The sequence below is a fragment of the Natator depressus genome, chromosome 8 (assembly GCF_965152275.1).
Source record: "Natator depressus isolate rNatDep1 chromosome 8, rNatDep2.hap1, whole genome shotgun sequence".
In the NCBI taxonomy this organism is placed as follows: Eukaryota; Metazoa; Chordata; order Testudines; family Cheloniidae; genus Natator; species Natator depressus.
Genome location: NC_134241.1, coordinates 62,925,516 through 62,952,014, shown reverse-complemented (window position 1 = coordinate 62,952,014; position 26,499 = coordinate 62,925,516). Strand labels below are relative to the sequence as shown.

The following is a 26,499-nucleotide window of genomic DNA, read 5'->3' as shown; positions in this document are numbered from 1 at the left end:
CATCGTCAACTCAAAGTTCTGCATGGTCTCCTTGAGCACGATCATCCCCTCCCTGGATTCAGGAGACTGGTATGCAACCCTCGATATGAAGGACACTTATTTTCACGGTTCAATCAACCTGTTTCACAGACGTTTTCTCCATTTCATAGTAGAGAAGACACATTATCAGTTCACGGTTCTCCGTTTGGCCTGTGTACCAAATGCATGGTAGTCGTGGCAACCTTTCTTCGCCTCCTTCATGTGCACGTTTGCCCATACCTAGACGACTGGCTCATACGAGGCCGGTCTCGTCAGCAGGTAGAATCACAGGTACAATTGGTCAGGGACACGTTCGACTGCTTAGGTGTTATTCTGAATGTCAACAAGTCTGTTCTCACCCTGAAACGAACAATAGAGTTAATTGGGGCAGTCCTGGATGCAAACCAGGCGAGAGCGTTCCTCCCAGAGGCCCACCACCTAGCCCTCACGCATGTGATCACCGGCCTTTGCAACTTTCCCACCACCATGGTGAGACAGTGCCTCAAGCTGTTGGGCCACATGGCATCCTGCACCTACGTGGTGCAGCATGCCAGGTTGCGGCTCAGGCCCCTGCAGGCATGGCTTGTGTCCATGTATCGCCCTGGCCACGACAGTCTGGACATGATGCTGACCGTTCTGGGACATACCCTCGATTCCCTACAATGGTGGCTGGACCCCCGCATGGTAAGCGCTGGAGTACCGTTCCACCTCCCCCAGCCCACTCTGATATTGGTAACGGATGCGTCAGCACTCGGCTGGGGAGCACATCTCGGAGTATGACGACTCAGGGCCTATGGCAAGTAGAGGAACTCTCTCTACATATCAACATCAAAGAGCTCAGGGCAATCCACCTCTCATGCCAGGCATTCCTGTCCTGCTTGCAGGGCTACTGTGTAGCAGTGCTGACAGATAATACCACGGCCATGTTTTACATAAGCAAGCAAGGTGGAGCCTGGTCATCTCCTCTCTGCCAGGAAGCTCTCCTTCTATGGGAATTTTGTTTAGCCCGCTCCATCCTTCTCCAAGCCTCATACCTGCCAGATGTTCAAAACGTTCTGGTGAACAGCTTGAGCAGGCAGCTCCTCACACACGAATGGTCGATTCGGCCGGACATCATCCACTCCATCTTCCGCGGCTGGGGGTTTCCCCAAATTGACCTGTTCACCACACGGGCCAACAGGAAGTGCCCAACCTTTTGCTCTTTCTGGGGTCACAGCCCGGGCTCGATTGCTGATGCCTTCCTGATCCCATGGTCCGGTCAACTACTATATGCCTTTCAGCCATTTCCTCTCGTCCACAAGGTGCTTCTCAAGGTACTCAGGGACAAGATGGATGTCATCCTGGTGGCCCCAGCTTGGCCTCACCAGTGCGGTACCCCACCCTCATGGACCTATCGATCCAGTCACCAATCCGCCTATCTCTCACTTCCAACCTTATCTCACAGAATCAAGGTTGCCTCCTCCACCCGGACCTTCAGTCACTTCACCTCATGGCCTGGAGGATCCGTGGTTGAACCAAGTTGAGCTCGCCTATTCGGACCCGTGAGGCAGGTGCTCCTGGAAAGCTGCAAGCCTTCTACCAGAACCACTTAGAAAACCGTTTCCACTTTGCTTTGTATCTGGCGTGCCCAATGGCAGGTACTCCCACTCCAGGCTTCAATCCTGTGCATCCTGGACTATTTGGTGCACCTGAAAGATCAGTGCCTGGCATTCGGTTCTCTCAAGGTTCACCTTGTGGCTATTTCGGCGTTTCACCCAGGCTTTTCTGGGCGCTCAGGGTTTACACACCCTATGCTGGGATGTTTCCTAAAAGGACTAGAAAATATCCATCCTCCGATGAAGCCCCTGGTCCTTGCCTGGGACCTCAATTTAGTCCTGTCTCGTCTTATGGGTCCTCCCTTTGAGTTGATAGCTTCATGCTCGCTCCTCCACCTCTCCTGGAAGGTTGCTTTCCTAGTGGCCATCACTTCGGCATGACACTTTTCTGAACTATGAGCCCTCACATGTGGGCCTCCGTATACCATCTTTCATAAGGATAAGGTGCAGCTTAGGCCTCACCCAGCCTTCCTACCAAAAGTCATGTCCCGCTTCCATGTCAGCCAGGATATTTTCCTGCCGGTTTTCTATTCAAAGCCGCACGGCACCCTCCTTGAGCAGCAGCTGTATTCGCTGGACGTTAGAAGGGCGCTCGCCTTCTACATAGACCGAATGAAGCCATTCTGCAAAACAACCCAGTTGTTTGTCACTCTAGCGAATCAGATGAAAGGTTTGCTGGTCTCTTCCCAGCAGATATCCTACTGGATCAGGGCGTGTATTCGTACTTGTTATGACTTAGCGAAGGTCTCTCCGCCTGTTGTCACGGCTCACTCCACGAGGGCTCAGGCCTCGTCAGCAACCTTCCTGGCACATGTACCCCTCCAGGAAATCTGTAGGACTGCCACATGGGCTTTGGTGCACACCTTCAAGTCGCACTACACCATCGTCCACCAATCACGTGATGATGGGGCCTTCGGCAGGGCGATTCTCCAGTCTGAAATTCCTTGACTCTGACCCCACCTCCGAGGTAAGGCTTGGGAGTCACCTAACTGGAACTGATATGAGAAAGCATTCAAAGAAGAAGAAACGGTTACTCACTTTTTTGTAACTGTTGTTCTACAAGATATGTTGCTCATATCTATTCCATGCCCCCCACCCTCTGTCTGAGTAGCCGTCAAGAAGGAATGGAAGGGGGTCGGGCCAGCAGGGTCATATATAGAGCCACTCCAGGGGGCTCCACAGCTGGCCCAACGAGTAGCTGCTAGGAAAAAAAGTTTCTGACATCTGTGCACATGGCACACGGGCACATGGCACGCGCACACACCTAACTGGAATAGATATGAGCAATACATCTCGAAGAACAACAGTTACAGAAAGGTGAGTGTCAGGGTTCCCTCCCCACTCTGAACTCTAGAGTTCAGACATGGGCACCCGCATGAGAGACCCCCTAAGCTTATTTCTACCAGCTTAGGTTAAAAACTCCCCCCAAATTCTTCCTTGTATCTTGGATTAGCTAACGCTGCCACCACCAAGTGATTTAGACAAACTCAGGGAAAGGACCACTTGGAGTTCCTACTCTCCCTTAATATCCTCCTCCCATAACCCCTTTCCTGGGGAGGCTTGAGAATAAACAAGATGAGCACAGACCAACCTTGGGTTTTTTTAGTACACTTAAAAAAAAAAAACAACCCAATCAGATTCTAAGAGAAACAGAACTTTATTAGAAAGAAAAACGGTAAAAGAAGCACCTCTGTAAAATTAGAATGGAATATAATCTTACAGGGAAATCAGATTAAAAAACACAGAGGATTTCCCTCTGGGCCAAACTTTAAAGTTACAAAAAGAAAACCAGGAATACACCTTCCTCTCAGCACAGAGAAAAATCACAAGCCAAAACAAAAATAAGCTAACGCATTCCTTTGCTCGTACTTTACTGATTCTAATGGAGTTGGATTGCTTGTGTCCAGCAAGCACACACAACAGACAGACGAAAACCTTCTCTTCCCCCCGCCAACCCCCCCAACCAGATTTGAAAGTATCTTGTCCCCTTATTGGTCCTTTTGGTCAGGTGCCAGCCAGGTTACCTGAGCTTCTTAACCCTTTCCAGGTAAAAGGATTTTGTGCCTCTGGCCAGGAGGGATTTTATAGTACTGTATACAGGAAGGTTGTTACCCTTCCCTTTATATTTATGACAGTGAGTAACCATTTTTTCTTGTCCCAAGATCAGGTCCAGTATTACTAAAATTACTATATAACTGGGAACCTTGATGCACACAGTGGCAACACTCATGCTATAAGAACTCTTCTGTGTTTACAAATAATTTATTAATACATTCAGGATAGTCACACACACACACACACTGTAACTCAATAAGGTAGATAGAGATAACACAGAAAGTACACCTGAACATCCACACTCACACCATCCCTTGCAGAACAACCTTAAACGTTAGCCATTATCTTCCTCATCACCGTCACCTTCTTCATCTTCACCAGTGGCCCTTATTCTTACATCTCTCTCTCCTACTGCCCACAGGTTGGGATATAACTTTTATAATACATTACACTGATGCCAGTATGTCTAATGCATATTCAGTAGGGGTATTTCCCCTCTTCCCTATTTGTGTTTTCTCAATCTACTAATGTTGAGGTGTCCTTCTATGATGTGGATGTGGATAAATTGGAGAGAGTCCAGCGAAGGGCAACAAAAATGATTAGGGGTCTAGAGCACATGACTTATGAGGAGAGGCTGAGGGAGCTGGGATTGTTTAGTCTGCAGAAGAGAAGAATGAGGGGGGATTTGATAGCTGCTTTCAACTACCTGAAAGGGGGTTCCAAAGAGGATGGCTCTAGACTGTTCTCAATGGTAGCAGATGACAGAACGAGGAGTAATGGTCTCAAGTTGCAATGGGGGAGGTTTAGATTGGATATTAGGAAAAACTTTTTCACTAAGAGGGTGGTGAAACACTGGAATGCGTTACCTAGGGAGGTGGTAGAATCTCCTTCCTTAGAGGTTTTTAAGGTCAGGCTTGACAAAGCCCTGGCTGGGATGATTTAACTGGGAATTGGTCCTGCTTCGAGCAGGGGGTTGGACTAGATGACCTTCTGGGGTCCCTTCCAACCCTGATATTCTATGATTCTATGATTCTATAGGTTAGTATATTAATGATTTCAACTCTTTATCATATATGTCAATTTGTTGCCATTGCACTCTTGTGGTTGGAGGTTCCTTCCAAAACTTTCCAATAGCTGGTGTTAGCTCATGCTTCTGTGGTTGGCTGATGTCATTATGGACAAAATTCCCCTTTACACTCTTCCAGTTCCCCAAAACTTAGGGGTTTTCTTTGGGCCATTTATCTATGCCAAAGTTCTTAGGCCTCAAGCCTCATGCTAACTGCTGAAGCCAATGTCTGACAGGATACAAGCCTGTAGGTTCCTTGCATTCTTACTGAATATAAGAATGGCAAGGCAGTGAATATAGTAAAGGCAAGCTAGCCCCATGGGCTAGAAATATTGACAGTTAAGTAAATTTCCATTTTAAAAGTAGAAAATGTGGTAGAATTGCATTGATTTCCATCTTCTGCACATCCATGCAGACTTTGGCTCACTGTGTCAAATATAAAAACGTCTGGAGTGTGGCCACCCCTTGCTTTCCTGTGGCTTGTAAGAGAGTCCCATTGGAAAATACAACAAAGTATGATTAGAAGTAGTACACGCTAAAAGCTAGAGCTGGCTGACTTTTAGAATGTGAGTAGTACATTTTATTCATTTAGGGTCAATTTTTTCTTTTGAGTTTAATCTATTTGCAATTCAGAAATACTCACTGAATGGTAAAAATACAGAGAAGCACTACAGTTATTTGTAAGGGTTATCTATGGAGTCATATTCGTAGTTCAAAATATATTTTTCTCTGGCCCCTGGCTGGCTGCCCTACCCTAGAGAAACAGCAGGCATGCCTGAAGAGAACTCTTTGGGCCTTGATTCTCTCTGGTAAAGGGTGGACTCGGAAGGGAAGGTTCCATTTCTTTTGCTATTTCCATTTTGAAGAGTGCAGGATTTTTATGACCACCCTACTGGTATAATCTAAATCTTGTTGTCACACACGGTACACTTACTGTGGGTGGGAATGTTGGTTTATGTCTGTGAGTTGCAGTTAAAATCTCAGCTTCTTCCTATAGCACCCTGCCTAACAGGCAAACTGCCAAAAGCTCCTATGCTCTCCCACACTACAGTGAGAGACTGTGTAAGTATATGTAAAGTTGGGAAGTTGCAGAGTCAGCGATACTGAAACAAACACATGTATGTATCTGAATGTACTTATTTGAATCAGTGTAGTCAAAAATGGCCGTGCATCTGGTGCAAATTAATCCATTTCCCTCCAAACTTTGTTAATAAATGTATATCAGAGGACTTGAATAACTGGTGCGCCGACTATTTACAAATTAAGTGCAATGCTGTGTGTCAGATTTGAATAGTCTACTAAAAACATGAGACTTTAATGAGGATCTAGCAAGAAAAATCCTATGTCATGTAACTTTTAATGAAATAAGCCCCAAAATTTGTCTTTTTTTTTTTTTTTTTTAAAAGAGAGCTGCTTAGTACCAGACTTACATCATGGTCACTACTCCACAACCCAGCGGATCCTCAAACTGAATGAAACACTGATGTATGAATGTGATGAGGGATACCACACCAGAGGAGGAAACACTACTGAAAAGGCAGTCTGTGGCACATATGGATGGTCCCTTACTCCGAACTGCACTAGTATGTTGTTGTCTTTAGAATCACTAAACCTGAATCTTCCGAAGTCTGGTATTTTTTAACTCTGCAGCCTTTGGGTTTTTTCTGTGGGAGAAAAGCTTCCAAACATTTAATGGATTTATTCTGATAGAGTTGTTTTAAATCTGTTTTACCCAGTGTGTGTTTTTCTTTTCTAGAAGTAATGTGCTCCTTGTTAAGTGAGATAGAACATGGGAATTTCTATCCCAGGAAGAAAAGCTATGAGGAAGGAGATGTGATTCAGTTTTTGTGTCAGAAAAATTACTCTTTGTATGGATCTGATTTAATTCAGTGTTACGACTTTGGATGGTATCCAGAGCCTCCAATATGTGAAGGTAACTCTCTCTGTGTATCTCTTCCTGCCCCTACACCACCCTTACTATTACATTTAAAAATATACATTAAAATAACATTAACGTTTCAAAGTGAAGCCCTCAAAAGTTAGGAAATGTCAGAAGTAAGGCTGCCTGTGCAACCTTAATTCAGCCTCCTTATGCATATGCATATGCATTGATAGCCTTTAATTACATGATCACATACTATTCCACCTTCCCCCACCAAGCTCCAGCCCCTGTATCTGCCTCCTTCCCTTTCCGCCTCAGCTCCCCGTCCCAGCTCTTTATCCCTTTGTATTTGACTCAGGCTGCACACTGCCTGGGTGTCAGCAGAAGAAGCATTGAAAGCACAGAAAGAGTCTCTTCCTCCTCTTGGTTTTTGTAAGCCCTCGTGGCCTGCAGCCGCTGGGAGCAGCAATTTCAAGGAAAGTCCTGCTCAGCCCTTGCAGCCTAGGATGGAGCATGTTTAGTTACTGTGTGGGAAGTCATGTGCAGTAGAATATGTGAGGGGATGGAGCATGCTCAGTGCAGATATAATCTTTAGAAAATTTAGCTGCCTAATTCTAAACTTCTACTTACTGTGTACTAACTGCAATTTTCAGAGACTGACACATTTTCAGAGAGATGGCAAAAATTTCATCACTTACCTCAGTGTTTCCCACAGCCAAATGTAAAGTCCTTTCTCCAAAAAGTGGAGGCTCTAGAGCTTATCAATAAAAGAGTTGTAAAAATAAAATTTTATAATGGTCAAAACAACATATTTTCCCCCTAGTCTTCTTGTGGAAAACTGCTGCACCATTTAGCTGAATCGTTTAACAACAAAACCACCACCACAAAAGTCAGCTTGAGGCAGATACACAAAATGGGAAACTTCACCCTTAACGGTTCAAATTTGACTGTTTTATATTGGAATTGGAATTGGAAAACAGCATCTTGTAATGGAAAGTGTCAGGCAATCTTTACTATAAGAATTGTTACCGGCACCACCTGTAGTACAAGTGTGATAATTTAATGTGTCAGGGTTTGACCAATAGATAATAGTAGCAATGTGACTTTGTATGAGACTCTAAACAGGTCTCATGACCGTCTCGTCATTCTGAAACCTGAAAGTATATTCTTGGTTAAATGCCATATTATCTATCAGAGGAAAATCCTTGTCCCATTGAAATCAAGGGCAAAACTCTCTCACTGACTCCAGTGGGATCAGGATCTTTTCCTTAGCATTTTACATTCACAACATACAATCATTTGGAGCTTAAAACTGGGACCAAATCATGTGTCCCTTGAAGGCCATGGAGTTTATCACTGATGTCAGTGAGAGCAGTTTCAGGTCCCTGATTAATTTCTTAGCTTGCTCAGTTGATTCAAGGGGATCAAATGTGGAAAACATCAACACAAAGGCAAAAAATAGATCTAATTTTGGAGTGCAAGTTACAACTGAAAAGAAATAAGTAATGGTCAGAACATGGTGCAACCGAGTTGCTTGATTTGAATGCACATTAGAAGTGGGCATGGTCTTCCATAAAGAAATTAAGTTCTCTCTCTCTCTCTGTTCCTTTTCAAAAGCAGAATAAACACGGAGCAAATTGTACATGTTTACTGCTGCTTTAACTTGAACTTTTTGTCACTGCACATGTGGGCTTATGCCAGTTATTAGTGCTGCTGTGGGAGACTCTGGGAACCTGTGGGTTGTGCCAGAGACTTGTTGCTATTGATTCATTTTTCATCCTGAAATTATGCAACCAACATGGATATGGTGGGATCTGCACACATCAGGATGCATATTGTTTTGTGCTCAGTTGTATGTAATAGTGTGGATGCCTCTCTCCATTATAGATTTGTCTCTGAATGGGGCAGATGCATGTCTGTGTATGATCCCTGTTCATTCTACGATGTTGCAGATGTTTTTATTATTTTGAATGTAACTATACTCTATTTTTCCAACAACAAGCACCTCAGGGAGGTGAACCCCTTCCAGCGTTGACACGCATGCAGAAAGCATATATATGGCATTACTGGGTGTGCTACCTAGTAGCAGTGTTTGCACAAATTTACATTTCAGCCAGCTAACTTCTTTTACAACACCAACAGACTTTTGTTATGGGTTTTCATAGATTCCAAGGCCAGAAGGGACCATTGTGATCATCTAGTCTGACCTCTTGTATAACACAGGCTATAGAACTTGCCCAAAATAACTCCTAGAGCATATTGTTTAGGGGGAAAAAAATCCGATCTTGATTTAAAAATTGACAGTGACAGAAAATCCACTGCAACCACTGGTAAATTGTTCCAGTGGCTAATTACCCTCACTGTCAAAAATGTATATCTTATTTCCAGTCTGAATTTGTCTAGCTTCATGTTATACCTTTTTATGCTTGATTATAGAGCCCATTCTTAATTTTTTTCACCATGTAGATACTTATAGACTGTAATCAAGTCACCCCTTAACCTTCTCTTTGATAATCTAAATAGATAGACTCAGAGAGATCAATCACTATAAGGCATGTTTTTAATCATTCTCATGGCTTTTCTCTGAACCCTCTCTAATTAATCAACTTCCTTCTTGAATTGTGGGCACTGCAACTGGACACAGTATTGCAGCAGCAGTCGCACCAGTGCCAAATATAGAGCTGTAAAATAACATCTCTACTCCTATTTGAGAGTCCCCTGTTTATGCATCCCAAGATCGCATTAGCTCTTTTGGCCACCGCATCACACTGTGACTCCCAAACCTTTTTCAGAGTCACTGCTTCCCAGGATAGAGTCCTCTACCCTGTAAGTGTGACCTACATTCTTTGTTCTTAGACGTATACATTTAGATTCAGCTGTATTAAAATGCATATTGTTTTGTGCCCTGTTTACAAAGTGAACCAGATCTCTCTGAAACAGTGACCAGTCCTCTTCATTATCTACCACTCCCCCAGTTTGTGTCAGCTGCAAACTTTATCTGTGATTATTTTGTTTTCTTCTAGGTCATTGATAAAAATATTAAATACTGTAGGGCCAAGAACTGATTACTGTAGCATCCCACTGGAAACACACTTGCTCAGTGATGACTCCCTGTTTACAATTATGCTTTGAGACCTATCAGTTAGCCAATCTTTAATCCATTTTGTGTGTGCCATGATAATTTTATATCATCCTAGTTTTTAATCAAAATGTGTGGTAACAAGTCAAACACCTTACAGAAGGCTAAATGTATATTGCGTCAACATTATATTATCTTTGTCGACCAAACCTGTAACCTTGTCCCCCCCCCCACCTCAACCCCCCCCCAAAATCAAGTTAGTTTGACAGGATCTGTTTTCCATTAATCCACATTGATTTGCATTAATTACATTACCCTCCTTTAATTCTTGATTAATCAAGTATTGTATCAGCTTCTCCATTTTCTCTCCTATGATCGATGTAAGGCTGACAGTTGTATAATTATCCAGGTCTCCCCGTTTACCCCTTTTAAAAATTGGCACAACATTAGCTTTCTTCCCGCATATAATTGTGATATGCTCTGTAATAGTGTATACTTGAAGTGTCGGGTCCTGGGTCACAGTTTACAGTTCCATCTTATCATTTTTATTAGGGCTGTCAATTAATCGCAGTTAATGCCTGTGATTGAGTGAAAAGAAAATTAACGTGTTAATCGCATACCTCTGTGCGTGGAAGGAGGCATCAGTGGCAGTCCCAGCATGTAGCTCTGCCAGTGGCTGAAGGCCGGAGCCCTGCGTCCTGAGGGAGGCTGAAGCCCAGAGCCCCCAGCCTCAAGCCTATATTTGAAAATATAGAAAACCTCCAAAAATATTCAAATAAATGGTATTCTATCATTGTTTAACAGTGGGATTAAAACTGCAATTAATCGCAATTAATTTTAATTGCTTGACAGCTCCAATTTTTGTTGGTTTAAGCCCAATCTGTAACACTCCTTTTACCATAATTTTTGTAATGATTTCTTGCACTCAGTGTTGTCTAACTTCACCTTCATAAACATTCTTGTTTTCTTATTACTAATAGATAAATGCTTTCACTGAAACTGTCAGATTGAACTTCTGAACTGGTTCACATTCACAACTGATATTTGCAGAATAGTCTAATGCAGCTGAAGGCTAAAGTACCTGTGGCTATGGGATGTTGATTTTTTTAAATCTAGGACATGGTCTGAATAAGCAGCATGTGTTTCAAGAATAAGTTCAATACTTTTTAAAATTGACTGTGAGCTTTACCTGTGGGCTCCAAATTTTAGTTTTCAGTGGAAAGAGAAAATTGCATCCAATTTTTAAATGGCATTGGAGTGAGAACTGCATTTCAATTATCAGTAAACTGGATTGTTAAGATCATTGGGTCAAATCCAATCTCTTTTAAACTCTGTTGAACTACATGGTTGACTGACTCTGTGGGTGTAATTAATGTCCCTTTTCTGTGGCTACAATAGAGTGACAATGCCCAGTGAACCCCTAGAAAGCAGTGTGGGACTCTGTAGTCCTTTGTTCATCATGGACCTAAGCTCAGCAGGGGAGGTTTGGTGAACAGTTCAGAAAAGTGAACATGACCACTGTGTCCATCAACTACAATGATCACTAGCAACCCCCCTCTCTCTCCTCCCCCCCCCCCAGATCAACAAAAATCGTTTTGGGGTGGATCCCGCAGACCATGGCTACTCTTGCAGGACAAGAAGCTGTGGACAAGCTGCACTGATGCCCTATATCTGGATTGTGGAGGAGGATTTCCTTAACCTGTCTGTAAAGGCTTTTTTACTCAGGATTTGTGCAGACATTGAGAGTGTCAATCTATGAAAATAACTCCATCTCCCCAAAAATGTCTGTTATAGTGCTGGTTAAGTGTGTCAGGTCTGACTGTGGTGAGCTAGACTCTTAAGGTAAAAATCGGAACAATATGTATCACCCAGAGCTCTCCAGGTTCTGCTTCTATTGTTTCTTCACCAAGTTTGTTTCTCTGGCATGGATGTGCATGTGTGTGTGAACCTTAGGAAACCAGTTTGCTTTCTTGATAGAGATGATCTGATTAAAGCCTCAACCACATGTCCAAATATGTGTTTTCTTTCTAGATAGAAGAAATAAATGCCCTCCTCCACCTCAGCCTCCCAATGCCAATATACTCACAGATTTAAGAACATATCATAATGGAGCCAAAGTACTTTTGGCATGTCAGCTTAATTTTACAATGAAAGGATCAGAAGAAATCCAGTGTGAGAATGGAAAATGGACTTCACCCCCAAGTTGCATTGGTTAGTAGTTGCTTTACAACTGTTTGGAGCTGAAGTAAAACCCCAGTTCAAAACATGTCTTAATCTTCATGTCTGTGTCTCAGTTTCCCCATCTTTAAAATTGGGGTGATGATATTTACCTCCTTTGTAAAGTGCTTTGATGCCAATGCATGAGAAGTGTTATGTAAGAACTAGGTATTGATCATTTTGGGACAGGATGAGGGAGGAGCCAGGATCTGAAGATGGATTTAAATCTGAATCCAAATCTTATGTCTGATCCCTACTGGTCCCAACTGCTCCACCAGATCCCTGATTTATTAGCCAGCTGCACAGTCTATAAGACCAATCTTTTTTTTTCTTGGGCATTTGGATGTAGTGTCTCGTGGGGAGGAAATAGTTTGTAAATATGAATAATTTGAGAGTGGTGTTTCCAATTTTTTTGCTGTGGTTTCAGAAGCCAAAGAAAAAATACCATGTGATCAGCCCCCACCTATTGAGAAGGGTACAGCAATAACTGAGGACAAGATGTATTACACAGGAGACACTGTTAGGTACAGTTGTGATCATGGCTACAGTATAAATGGATCAAACGAAATAACCTGTAAAATGGGCAAATGGACAGCACCTCCGAAATGTATTGGTAAGTATTCTGCTTGCAGTGTTATAACTCCTCATCCCTGAGAGGTGCTCCCACACTACAGAGATTGTTGATAGAACAATCTGGATGGATAGATTAATGGTCATTATTGTCATTAATCACAATAAATTGTATACTATATTTGCAGTTATATTTCAGTTAATTAATGGTGCTGGCACTTGTATTTAAATATTTTATAACTGTTTTCTTGTCCATGCTGCTTTAAATATTTTGAAATATTCAAACTCTGAGGCTTCATGAGTTGCTTTTTTGCTTAATGGCTTCTGTATCATAGACTCATAGAAATGTAGGACTGGAAGGAACCTGAATAAGTCATCTAGTCCAGTCCCCTGTACTAAGTAGTGTCTAAACCTCCAGGGACTGAGATTGCACAACCTTCATAGGTAATTTGTTCCATTGCTTACAGTTCCTTACAGTTAGGAAGTTTGCTCCCAATGTCTAGTCTAAATATCCCTAGCTGCAATTTAAGACTATTATTACTTGGCCTGTCCTCAGTAGTTAAGGAGAACAGTTCATCGCCCTCATCTTTATAACAATGTTTTTTACGTACTTGAAGACTGTTACCAGGTGCCCCCTCAATCTTCTCTTCTCCAGACTAAACAAACCCAATATTTTCAATCTTTCCTCAGAGGTCATATTTTCTAGACCTTTAACCATTTTTGTTGCTCTTCTCTGGACATTCTCCAATTTGTTCATCTCTTTGAAGCGTGGTGCTCAGAACTGGACACAGTATTCCAGTTGAGGTCGTAGCAGTGCTGAATAGAGTGGAAGAATTGTTTCCCATGTCCTGCTTACCACACTCCTGCTAATATATCCCAGAATTATGTTGCTTTATTTGAAACAGTATTGACTCATAATTATTTTATGATCCACTATAACCCGCAAATCATTTTGTATTTGTACAATTAATTATTCCTTCCTAAGCGTATACTTTGCTTTTGTCCTTATTGAATTTCATTCTATTTATTTCTGATCATTTCTCCAGTTTTCAAGTTCATTTTGAATTCTAATCTTGCCCTCCAAAGGGCTTGCAATCCCTTCCAGATTGGTATAATCCACAAACTTTATAAGTGTATTCTCTATGCCATTATCCATATTATTTATGTGGGAAATAAATAGAACTGGACATTACTCAATATGCCCTTTTATCTTGATTGTGAACCATTGATAATTACTCTAAATATGGTCTTCCAACCAGTTGTGTATTCATCTTATGGTAGGATGCACAACCATATTTCTCTAGTTTGTTTATGAGAGAGTCGTGTGAGACAGTATCAAAAGCATTAGTAAAGTCAAGGTATATCACATCTACTGATTTCCTCCCATCCACTGGACTCCCCACTGGTTCAAGAGTATGCTGCCACCATGGGTTCTATTACCTTGTCCTCTGTTGTGCCCTGGGCAGCTTCTGGCAGCGTCACAGAGCTATCGGGCTTGTTGGCACCACAGCTTGCGCTGCTTGGGCCTTAGACTATGGAGCTGAGGCAGATTCCAGGCCCAGCACCGAAGGTCCCCCTCAACTATGGTGCATCCTTCAGCACTGCTGTCATTTTGGTGGTAGATTTCTTCAAGTTCGGTCTCACCCTTAGCCTCAGTACCAGGTACCAGGTGGGATTGTGTCTCATTCAGTACTGCCGGTGCTGATCCCCCATTCCTCTACAGCACTGATGCAACCCCCATATTGGGTTTCAGATGACTCTGACCATTTGTTTGCCCTGTCGGGGCTGGCTCCCCTGTTGTCTACTCAATATCAGGTCAGGGTTGTCCTCCCACTAGTTGTTGGACAGGCATCAGAGACTCCCCTGGGATCACCATTAATACTGAAATCAACACCTGTCCTACAGTTGGGACAGGGGTTCTTGGACCTGGCCTACTGGCAGCCAGTGCCTCATCTTTAGGTCCAGTGGCCTCCTTGGGATGCTCCTTGGTCCCTGAGGTCCCACTCCTCAACCTCCTCCACAGCGAGGTCACTCGTCCTGATGGTGGCTCCCACTTCCAAACCACCTCAACTGCAAGCAATCACTGAGTCTATTCCCCCGGGACCTCCAGGGCTATTCTGACTGGATCTTGTGGTTCAAGGACAAGACCCATCATTGGCTGAACAGACCACCTCCTCAGACAACTCCACGGTGCTGGAATCATCCTCTCCCTTGATGCCCAAGGACTTTAAAACATATATGGTTGCTACCTTGAGTAGAAGGTAGCATTTCCAGGTAGAAGCAGCACTATAGACTGGGATTCTACTCCGGTATTACCTGATCCCCAAGGGATGAGACCTATCATCGAGCTCCATGAAGTCAACAAATACCTCAGATATATGAGATTCCATATGATCACCTTAGCAACTATCCTCCCTTGTTTCTTAAGTCACAATGACTGGTTTGCTGCCCTGGACCTTCAGGGTACTTATTTCTATGTAGTAATTCTTCTGATCCATAGGAGATTTATCGTAGCTGGTCAGCACTACCAGTATGGCATGCTGCCTTTTGGCCTGTCTTCTGATTCCTTGCCAAATGCATGATTATGGTAACAGTGTACCTCAGTAAGAAGGGAATTCATATCTTCCCATATCTGGAGGATTGGTTACTGAGGGACAAGTCCAGAGAGGAAGTCCTCTGTCATGTCCACTTCCCCCTGTGCCTCCTCAGTCATCTAGGTCTCATCCTAAACAGAAGGATGTCAACACTGGTTCCAACTCAAAGAATCAAGTTCTTTGGGGCCTTGATAGACTCTGCAAGTTTGAGAGCAGTTCTGCCAATGAAGCAATTCCAGGCAATCTGCCACCTTTGTCTGGAGCTGCAGTCTCAACCCTCAGCCACCGCCCAAGCATGTCTGAGGTTGCTCGGTCATATGGTTGCATCAACACAGGTATTCCAATATGGCAGGCTGTGCCTATGTCCTTTTCAGATGTGGCTGAACTCAGTCTATCATCCAAATCATCATCTCTTGGACAGACTCGTTGGACTTCCTCTGCCAATTCTGGACTCCTTACAGTGGTGGATGGCTCAGGGCAATGTGTGCGCCAGGATGTTCCCTTCACTCAGTCCCCTCCAACCATTACTGTTGTCACTGATGTCCCTGTAATAGGTTGGGGAGCACATTTGGGGTTGTTGAAAGTTCAAGGCTTGTGGTTGGAACAGGAAGCTTCCCTGCATGTCACTGTCCTGGAGCTTTGTGCCATCTACAATGCCTGTCAGGTCCTTCAAGATTGTATCAGGGACTCGGCAGCTCACATCCTTACCAAAAATACAACTGCAATGTATTATGTGAACAGATGGGGGAAGCATATTCCAACATGTTGTCAGGAAGTGATCAGGCTCTGGTAGTTTTGCATTGACGAAAACATTACACCTATGGCTAATCACGTACCTGGGATCCAGAATCACCTGCCAGATCATCTCAGCAGAAATTTCTTCCTGAACCATGAATGGTGCCTGAAGTGCAGCATCCTGCAGGCCATCTTTACTGTTTGGGGCATCCCAACAATCGATCTGTTGGCTATGAGACACAAAAAGAAATACTGGCTGTTTTGTTCCTGAGGGGATGTCAGTCTGGGTTCCCTGACCAATGTTTTTCACATGAGCTGGGAATCGATACTTTTGTAGACTTTTCCTCCAATTCCAATCATCCCTCAGGTCATTCTCAAGCTGAAATTGGACCATGCTAAGCTCATTCACATTGCTCCAGCATGGCCAAGGTCATGTTTGTTCTGACTGCCCATTTCTCTTCCTCTTCATCCTGATCTCCTGTCTCAGCATCATGGTGGATGCTGTGTGGTTAGTTGAGGAGGAGAAACGATGTTTGGAGGCAGTCTGGCAAGTCCTTATCAATAGTAGGAAGCCCTCCACCAGAATGATCTATTTGGCTAAGTGGAAGCAGTTCTCAATATGGGCATTTAGCCCAGGGACTTTATCCAAAGCTGGCTTGTATTCAGGACCATCTTGGAGTACCTGTTACACCTTTAGTCTTCTTGTCTAGCACTTAGTTCATTAACAGTCCATCTGGCAGTGGTTTCAGAGTTTCATCTTCCCATCCATGGGAAGTTGGTGTTTTCAAACCTCATAGCAGTGGGGTTCTTGAAAGGAGTCCCTCATCTCCACCTGCCACTTAAAAAGCCAGTTCCTTTGTAAGACCTTAATAGTTTTAGCAGGTCTTCTGGGGCCTCTGTTTGAGACTCAGACTATTTCTTTCTCCCGTCTGTGTCAGAAAACTGACTTGTGACAATAATGTCTTCAGGGAGAGTGGGTGAGTTTCAGGCTTTCATAGCAGAAACCTTTTGCATGCAATTTTCTAAAGGCAAAGACCATATCCTGAGTTTTTATCCAAAGTGTTTCCCAATTTCACTTGAACCAAGTATGTATTTACCAGGCCCTTGAGGAAGTGGACAGCCATGGGGTTGGCAAAGATGGCGCACCCTGCCACTCCCGGATGAAATGCAGATATAGCTTCTAGGTGTACCTTGATGGAAGAAGCAGCCAGACCTTGCTGCTTGAGGTGTAACCGGTATTCTGGGATGAGAGGGATGGGGGCCTGCAATGGTTAAGTGCAGCCCTGGGAGCACCAGATAGCAAATCTCTTCCACTTTGCCAGATAGGTGGCCCTAGTAGAGGGCATCCTGCTACCGAGCAGAACTTCCCTGACTGGCTGTGAGCACATGAGCTCCATGGGGCTTAGCCATGAAGCTTCCAGGCCGTGAGGTTGTGTATGAGCAGAAATGGGAACATGTACAGCAGATGGTCCGACCATGAGAGGAGGAAGGCATCCGTGATGGAGCCTTGGCTGTGGTTCTTGAAGGAGCAGAACGAATGGCACTTTCTGTTGCTTTGAGTGGCGAAGAGATCAATGTGAGGAGTTCCCCATCTCTGGAAGATGGTTAGGGAAAATCGGGGTCTGTACCTCTGACGTTCAGTGCAAAGGAACTGAAGGGGTCAGGCTGGTGCTGTCCTTATGGCATGGGGCGGAGCTAGGGCTGCCGGGCATGAGCTCCACCCCTATGAGTGCTCCTAGGAAAAGTTCTTTGGCTCCAGTGTGCTGGGGGTGCACGCACCTAAGTTGAAAACATGTCTGTAACACATCTTGAAGAACAACAGTTACAGCTAGGTAACTGTTTTTTCATCTTTCCCTCCTCACTGAGTAATGGGCCTACCCTATCCTTGCTCTTCCTCTTTGTTCTTATGTATTTGTTTAAATTTTTTTTACCCTTTATGTCACTTGTTGTTTTAATCTTATTTTGTACCATGACCTTTTAAATTTTGTCCCTACATGCTTGTCAGTTTTTTAATATCTATCATCCTTCGACTGCTTGCTCATATGGATTCCAGTTGGGGGTGCGTGTGCCACGTGCACAGTCGTTGGAAAGATTTTTCCCCTAATAGCACCCGTCAGGTTGGCTGTGGAGCCCCCTGGAGTGGCGCCTTGATGGCGCTCAATATGTGACCCTGCCGACCTGGTGCCTCCTCAATTCCTTCTTACTGCCAGTGCATCCAATGAAGTGAGCTGTAGCTCATGAAAGCTTATGCTCAAATAAATTTGTTAGTCTCTAAGGTGCGACAAGTACTCCTTTTCTTGTTACAGGTAGGTAACCATTTTTTCTTCTTGGAGTAGATGCAGCCGAGTATTCTATTTCGGTGACTCGGAAGCAGTACTCGTAGGAGGTGGGGCTTGGACTCTATTTAAACAAGGAATGTAGGATTGTCTTCCCACAGTTTGTCAGGGACTGCATCTGAATAGTCAGGACTAGAGGTTGGAGCAGAAGTCAATGCCGAACATAGGATTGGGACTGGGTGAGGATTGCACTAGAACAGAGATCTGGGGACAGGCCAGGGTCAGAATGGCGATCAGAGTCCGTAGACAAGCCAAAATCCGTATCGTAGCTGGAGTCCAGATATAGGCCAAAGGTCAAAGCCAGGTGTTTAGAGTCAGCAGACAGAGGCAAGGCTGGAGCAGATCAGTAACAGGGCTGGAGCAAGATCAGGGTAGGAGAAGGACAAGACTGGAACAGGGCTCAGGTAAGGCTGGGGCAGGAACAGAAACTATCAGGAGCAAGCTGGGAGTCTAGTACATTGTGATGCTGCAAGAGGGTTCCTGGCTGGGTAGTGCTGTTGAACAGACTGATCTGCAGCTCTGGTGTGATTGAGGAAATACTTGAGCCTGGGGGTCATCTGAGCCAGGCTCTACTCTGGGATAAGCTGCTGCTGCACACCTGAAGGCTGAGTGACTGCAGGCTCTGTGGGAACAGTAAGTTTAGTGCAGCTGAGTTGTTGCCGCATGCCAGAATGGCCACTCACCACAGATCTGTTGGAGGGGCAGCTGAGCAAGCAGCTCTGGTTTGGCTGCAGGTTTGCCTCACTGTTTGCATCTGATCTGGAAACAGCAGTAGTGGCCGAGTGATTTGTAAAAGTACGTCCAATATAGGAATGTCACTTATGAATGCTGTCAACATTGCCTGGGTGCTCATGGAATGACCTTGCACCTTTTGAGAAGGTGTAGCTTGGGCTACATTGCATGCTGCCACCATACAAGAAGTTATCCACCTGGATATCATCTGTTAAGAGACCACTTGACACTTCATTCGGTCTGCATATGTGACAAACAATCGAAGTGAGGAGCAGAAAGGTTTGGTCCTATCTAATAAAAAGCTAGACATCGCTGACATCCAGCATCTGAAGATATTGTTCCTCTGGGGTTGAATGCAGCTTAGGTCGGACCATCTGCTGTACATGTTCCCATTTCTGCTCGTACATAACCTCCTGGCCTGGAAGCTTCATGGCTAAGCCCCATGGAGCTCATGTGCTCATAGCCGGTCAGGGAAGTTCTGCTCGGTAGCAGGATGCCCTCTACTAGGGCCACCTATCTGGCAAAGTGGAAGAGATTTGCTATCTGGTGCTCCCAGGGCTGCACTTAACCATTGCAGGCCCCCATCCCTCTCATCCCAGAATACCGGTTACACCTCAAGCAGCAAGATCTGGCTGCTTCTTCCATCAAGGTACACCTAGAAGCTATATCTGCATTTCATCCGGGAGTGGCAGGGTGCGCCGTCTTTGCCAACCCCATGGCTGTCCACTTCCTCAAGGGCCTAGAGTGTCTATACCCACACGTTCGGCAGCTGATCCCTACATGGGACCTCAACCTGGTTCTTTTGAAACTGATGGGATCTCCCTTTGAACCACAGGCAAATTGCTTACTCCTATATCTTTCATGGAAGGTTGCCTTTCTAATTGCGATTACTTTGGCAAGGAGGGTCTTGGAGGTCAAGGTCCTCACTTCTGACCCTCCATACACAGTCTTCTTTAAAGACAAGGTGCAGCTCAGGCCTCACTCAGTTTTCCTTCCAAAGGTCGTGTCCCAGTTTCACTCCAACCAGGATATTTTCTTGCCTGTGTTTTATCCCAAACATCATGCGAGCAACCAGGAGTAGAGCCTCAACTCTCCAGACATGTGACAGGTGCTCACCTTTTTATATTGAATGCATGAGGCCATTCCAAAAGTCGAACCAGCTATTCATGGTGGTGGCAGACTGTATGAAAGGTCTCCCAGTCTCATTGCAGAGGATCTCATCATGGATTATCTCCTGCATCCCCACCTGCTATGAATTAGCCAACATTCCAGCGCCGGCTCTCAAGGCTCACTCCACAAGAGCACAGGCCTCATCGACGGCGTTCCTGGCCCAGGTGCTGATTCAGGAGATCTTCAGGGCAGTGACGTTGTCTTCAGCGCACACTTTTGCCACTCACTACGCCATCACCCAGTAAGCTAGTGATGATGCAGCCTTTGGCAGAGCAGTGCTCCAGTCTCATACCATAGCTCCGACCCCACCGCCTAGGTAGGGCTTGTGAGTCACCCAACTGGAATTGATATGAGCAAGAACTCAAAGAAGAAAAAATGGTAACACTGGTTCTTCGAGATGTATTGCTCCGATCCATTCCAGACACGCCCGCCTTCCCCTCTGTTGGAGTAACTGGCAAGAAGGAACTGAGAAGGTGCCCGGTCAGCAGGGTCATGTATTGAGCTCCAACAAGGCACCACTCCAGGGGGCTCCACAGCCAACCCGACGGGTGCTGTTAGGGGAAAAACTTTTTGACAACTGTACATGCGGCGCGCACACGCCTAACTGGAATGGAGATGAGCAACATATCTCGAAGAACAACAGTTACAGGAAAGTGAGTAATGGTTTTTTCATAGTTTGACCTAGTTTCCACTTCTTATATCACTCTCTCTTTAGTTTTAGGTCATTGACACTACCTTGGTTCAGTCAGGGTGGTCTCTTACCATACTTCTACCTTTCCTATGCTCTTGTGCTCTATGTCTCTCTTAAAAACCTGCCAACACTCCTTATGTGTTTTCACTTAGACTTGCTTCCCACAGCATCTTATCTACCAGTTCTCTGTTTGTAAAACATTTTTGTCTTTATTCTGCTGTTTTTCCTCCTACCATTTCTTAGAATCATGAACTTTAATTGTTTCATGATAGAGTTCATATCTTTTCATCTCTTTATTTTTTCAAGCAGCCAGAAATGTGTTAAGCACCTCAGAAAACAAGTAAAGACACTTCCGTCCCAGACAAACATACAATCTAAATTTAGCATGACCCAAAAAGTGAGAGTCATAAACAAAGGGGATTTGGATGGGGGAATGGTACGGGTAGGATAAGTATGGCAATGAGACTGCATGGTGACTCAGTAAGGCATTCACATGTCTTGGTGCTTCTGTTCCTTTTTGTAACCCTTTAAAAAAAAAAAAAAAAGAAATAGCAGCTAAATTGTTGGAAGAAGTTGCAATTTTGTTTGTTACCCCAATTTCCATTTATTCTGTAACTTTAATTTCCTTCTCAGAAATCTAGTTACATTGATTCTGGTACTATCATCTGAGAGAATTGTTGTGTACAGATACAGATTATGGCTACGGTTCTTCTCTTAGAAACGCTGGAAACTTGCTCCTCTCCACCTGCAATTAAAAATGGTGCTAGTTTTGGACCCATATTGACAAACTACACAACAGGTTCCTCAGTAAAATACAGATGCTATCGGTACCACACATTGGAGGGTCCTGAAACTGTTCATTGTATACAAGGAAAGTGGACAGCTCAGCCAACTTGTTTAGGTGAGTCTTGTAGAAAAACTAGATGTTGTATTCTATTATTTGTGATTGATAAGACCATGAGAAAAACAAACCCATATAACTCTATGGGAAATGCTGCGGTCTCAGTTAAATTTCAGGTGGATAATGCCTGCCTCACACAAACAGCTACCACGATGATATCTTTCTCTGTAGACTTGCTGAGACAAGTACTTGATGGCTGAAAGATTGAATCCTTGTTTCGCCTCTTGAATTTTTGCCTTGTGGTCAGTTTTGAGGCATAGTTGTGGGGCAGTTTGCATTGTCATTTCCCAGGCTGTAGCTTTTTTTCTGGATAATCAGAGACTTTATTCTCCTGTGCTGTTTCTCAACACCTTTCATGAGAACTAAATTTGCAGGAAAAAATTAGTACATATACAGAGAGGGTAATAATGGTAGAGCAGATCCTTAGTAGTAACCAGTTTTTCTTTAAAATGTCATTATTAGAAAACTCTTATAGTAAAGCACAAACAGAGAGGGTGCTGGAACAATTTGTGTAGTGGGGGCGCTGAGAGCCATTGAACCAAACTGTAAACGCTGTGTATAATGGAAACCACTTCAAGTCGGGGGGTGCTGTAGCACCCCCCCGCATCCCTAGTTCCAGCACGTATGCAAATAGAAGACCAATACAATTATATTTACTTATTTAATGTAATAAAATGTGCATATCTATCAATTTAAAAACAACCAAAATAAAACAGACCTAAAGTAACAATTTAACTCAAAAGAAAACCAAGAAAAAGCAAACACTCCAAACAATTAAAAAATACCACCCCCTCAAATCAATTCCTCAGTCAGACATCTAAGTAAAAAAGTTAAATTTGCCAGGTGTTGGCTACACTTGTCCTGGAATGGCTGACAAAATCTAGCATCTCTAGTACTGCTGTCAGGTCCGGTAGATGACACTTTTACTCTTAAAAAGATTTTCCCAGTTATGGTAACTAAGTAGGATTAATGCTCTTATCTCTGTTATCAGCAGAAGTGAATTATTTACCATCAGTAAACACAGCCTGAGATACCACATGCATCATTGGTACTGATTAGTCTGATTTCCAGGAATTACAGGAATTAGCCGGATTTCCCGTAAAGTTTGTGTCAAAAGGAGTTTGTCCCCTGTGATGGGGCAGTTCACATTCCCCAACTTACCTTTAATTTTACCTATTCTAATTGTGATTTCTGGTGAGTAAAGATCTAAAGAAGTTGTAGCATTTCATATAAAGTTCAAATCTGTTTGCAGGATCATTGAGTTATAAGCCTTTTTTGGCTAACAACTTTTAAATTTGGGAATTGTTACGAAATATTTGTATAAATGTAGATGTTTGTTTTCCAGAGCCATGCACTCTTAATGTGGATGAAGTTAGCAATAACAACATAGAGATGAAATGGAGACTGGAAGGAGAGTTATTTTTCCTGCATGGTGACACTATAGATTTTGTATGTAAACAGGGATACTATTTGTCATCCTCCAGCAGGCAGTCTCAGCTAACAGTACAGTGTACCCATGGAAAACTCATATATCCAACATGCATTATGAAAGGTAAAACAAAGCTGTTTTTGCAGTCCTATAGTAACTCACCCAGTTCAGACACACTGAGATAGCTTTGCTTGAACAGTAAAGACATAGACTCTGCTATTAATAACAATAGAAGTTTAGGGTCAAATTGTCCCTTCCATAGCAAAGATGTATTTTAAAATGATATGAACACAGCAGAATAACACATTTTCCTGGGGGGTAGGGGTGCCTGCAGAAGGGGGGGGTGAGACTTGTCTTTCTAAACATTTGGAGCCCAAAGATTTGCTGAGAATCCCAGCTCCAGAATTTAAGTGCATACAAAGTAAGAAGTTCTTGTAGGGTGCCAGATTCTCCTCTAAGACACACTGTATGTCTTTTTGTTAAAGTTTTTGACACTATTTATTTTATGTAGATCCCAAAGAAAAATGTGGCTCCCCCCCTATTATTAAGAATGGAGATGTTATTGACCCACGACTGACAGAATATGAGAGTGATTCTTCAGTTGAATATACTTGCTTTGATCATCATTTTTTGCAAGGGTCCAATAGAGTCTATTGTTCCAAAGGACAATGGACTACCCCACCAGATTGCATAGGTATGTAAGATGTGCTTTTGTTTTAAAAAAATAAACAGTGACTCAATGATTCAACTTTTGTTTCAGGTTTTAATTATTAATTTCCCGTATTCAAATTAAGTTCTCAATCTGAGCAATTTTGGTAGATGTGAAGCCTCTGGGCTTTGGTAGATCTGGGGAAACCTGCAGTTGTTTATCCTGTTTTCCTAAGCCTATAAGAATTGGAGTATGTATGCAACATCCAAAAGTACTATCATCTGATGTTTGTCTAATACAGTAGAAGGGAGGAAGGTGTTTGTGTCTAATTTTAATATACTAGCTATAGCCAAATAATGCAGTCTCATATATTAATATTAACCTGTATATTAAGTTATAAAGGAGATTAACTATGCATCTTTTTTGTGTTTAAGAACCATGCACTTTATCGAAGGATGTAATGGACAAAAATAACTTAATACTGAGATGGAGTTTTGATGACAAATCTTATTTTTTCCATGGGGACTACATTGAATTTCTATGTAAAGAGAATCATTATGGAGCACCATCAACCTCAGAGTTTGATTTTAGAGTAGAGTGTAGCAGAGGACAGCTGACATATCCAAGATGTGTTGAAAGAGGAAGGTAAGCCTAAGGCAGTATTTAATTTGAAATTTGTACATGCATATGTATAAAATTTTAATTTCCATTTATGGGCTACCATTTCCAAGATGATTAACCAGCACTAATATTGATATAGTTACATGTGGCTAATATATTTATGTGCATTTCACATATGGCTTCTATGAGTCACATAGTTTTGTGGTTGGTCCTTTTTTGGGGGTTGGAGAGGGAGCAATAGAAGTAGTTGTTATAGAATCTCTGAAAAGAATTAAATATCTTCCTGTGTGACGTGAGTTGAAACTGTTTGGCCTAGTGGTTAGAACCAAAGGCCTAGGAATCAGAAAGATGTTGACTGTAGTTTTCTGATGGCTGGATCAAAAGTATTAAATGGCAGGAGTTCATATACTAAGAGTTGCAACCTCTAGATGGGTGGCACCAGTCTGGCTCGAAAGTTGTGGTGAAACTATAAGATCACAGTTGCCATTGGACACAGGGAGCAAACAAAGGAGAAGTTCTTTGAGTGATTGCTCATGTGCATTCCACACTAGGTGTGCGTGCTTGCCACGTGCACCAATGCAGGAAGTTTTTCCCCTAGCAGTACCCATAGGGGAGCACCCCTAGCGACCCCTGGAGTGGCGCCTCTATGGCACGGTGTAAGGGGTGCTGCGTGCTCCCCCCACCCTCAGTTGCTTCTTGCCAGCATTGAAGGTGCATTGGAACTGCTCTGCTCCAGCTCGGCTGCAGCTTTCCTCTTGAACTCTTGTTCAGTTAGTAGTACCTGTAGTTAAAGTAGTGTTAGTTAGTTTAGTGCACCCAGATCAGGGCATGCCCCATGCCCTGGGCTTTAAGTCATGCAACACTTGCAGGCGGCCGATGCCAGTGAGTTATCCGCACGCAGACTGTTTACGCTGTCTGGGGGAAACCCATCTCAGCGATCGCGGCAAGATTTGCAGATCCTTCAAGCCTCAGACCAAGAAAGAAAGGGACATTCGGCTCCAAGCCATTCTGATGGAGTCGGCGTTGACCCCTACTCCGGTGCGCCGCTCCGAGTTGGCACCGAGTACTGCGGTGTCGGTATGTGGCGACCCTTTGGTGCCTTCCACCAGTCGGCACCGCTCCTTGTCCATGGGGCATGCCACAAAGGCTAAGAAGAGGTCTTCTCCTCCGAGACACCGGAGCAAGACCGGGGGAGAGATTAGACTCAAGTTGGGCAGTTCTCAATCCCCATCAGCCTCCAGACCTCCGACTCAGATTAAGCGGAGCAGCCCGGCCCACTTGGCACTGACCTCCCCGGATGTCCAGGTGCCCTCCACGCCGGAGGCCCTGCAAGCGGCCTGGGACGTTATGTCTCTGCCAGTAGCAGGGGCACTGCCACCATTGGCTTCCCGGTCCAGAGGCAAGTCGCTGCTTGGATCTCCGCAGTCACCGCCTGGTCGATACTGTTTGCGGTCTAGGGAATGTTCCTGATGCCTTTGGCCGCTCAGCGACCACCCCGTGTGCAGTCCGTGCCGGTCCCCATTCACCCCACCAGGTTGTCTGTCTGGATTCCAACTGGCAGGAGTTCCAGGCACTGCTCCGACTCGAGGGAATGTAGAGGTCCTTGCCTCCGAGAGGCTACCGTAGCCCATTGCACTACAGGCATCGATGCCGTTCCTGTTCTTTGTCTCACTCTAGGACCCCGCCGCAGCACCACTCCTGTCGTCCCAGGCGTCGATCAGTGGCACCTCACCGTCGCAGATCCTCCCGTCGGAGCCAATAGCGGAGCAGCTGCTACTGGCGGTACTCCTGCTCCTCCACACCAGGATCATGGTCTCATGATCGCACCATTCCTGATGCCGCCGCTCCTCCCAGTCCTGGGACAGTGGCAGGTTGTACGCCAGCCTGGTCTCCCTTCGTAGTAGTCAGTCAATGGGACAGGCTAGTCAGGCTGAACAGCCTGCTCCGCTGGTGCCACAGCAGGTGCTGTGGCACCGGACTCCTTGGCTGGCACCATGGTACCAATGGGCCCCGTGGCCCACGGTGCAGCCCACATTGGTGGCTCGCTTGGTGGCCGGAGCCTTAGAGAGACCATCGGTCTCCCTCTCTCAGCCTCCCAGAAAGGAATCGGTGGGGCTTTCATCTCAGGTTCTGCGCCCGGAGGGCGACCAAGTGGTAGG

General features: G+C 44.3%; 1 protein-coding gene across 1 annotated transcript in view; it reads left to right on the top strand.

Moving 5' to 3' along the window:
• LOC141992283 (coagulation factor XIII B chain-like) overlaps positions 1-24,368 on the top strand; it is a 40,459-nt gene extending 16,091 nt beyond the window's left edge. Inside the window, exons 4-11 of the mRNA XM_074961166.1 lie at positions 6,141-6,317; positions 6,491-6,667; positions 11,727-11,906; positions 12,340-12,525; positions 21,459-21,641; positions 22,987-23,193; positions 23,582-23,764; positions 24,154-24,368. Coding sequence (XP_074817267.1) covers positions 6,141-6,317; positions 6,491-6,667; positions 11,727-11,906; positions 12,340-12,525; positions 21,459-21,641; positions 22,987-23,193; positions 23,582-23,764; positions 24,154-24,368 — 1,508 coding nt within the window. The remainder of the gene's footprint in view (positions 1-6,140; positions 6,318-6,490; positions 6,668-11,726; positions 11,907-12,339; positions 12,526-21,458; positions 21,642-22,986; positions 23,194-23,581; positions 23,765-24,153) is intronic.
• The last annotated feature ends 2,131 nt before the right edge of the window (positions 24,369-26,499 follow it).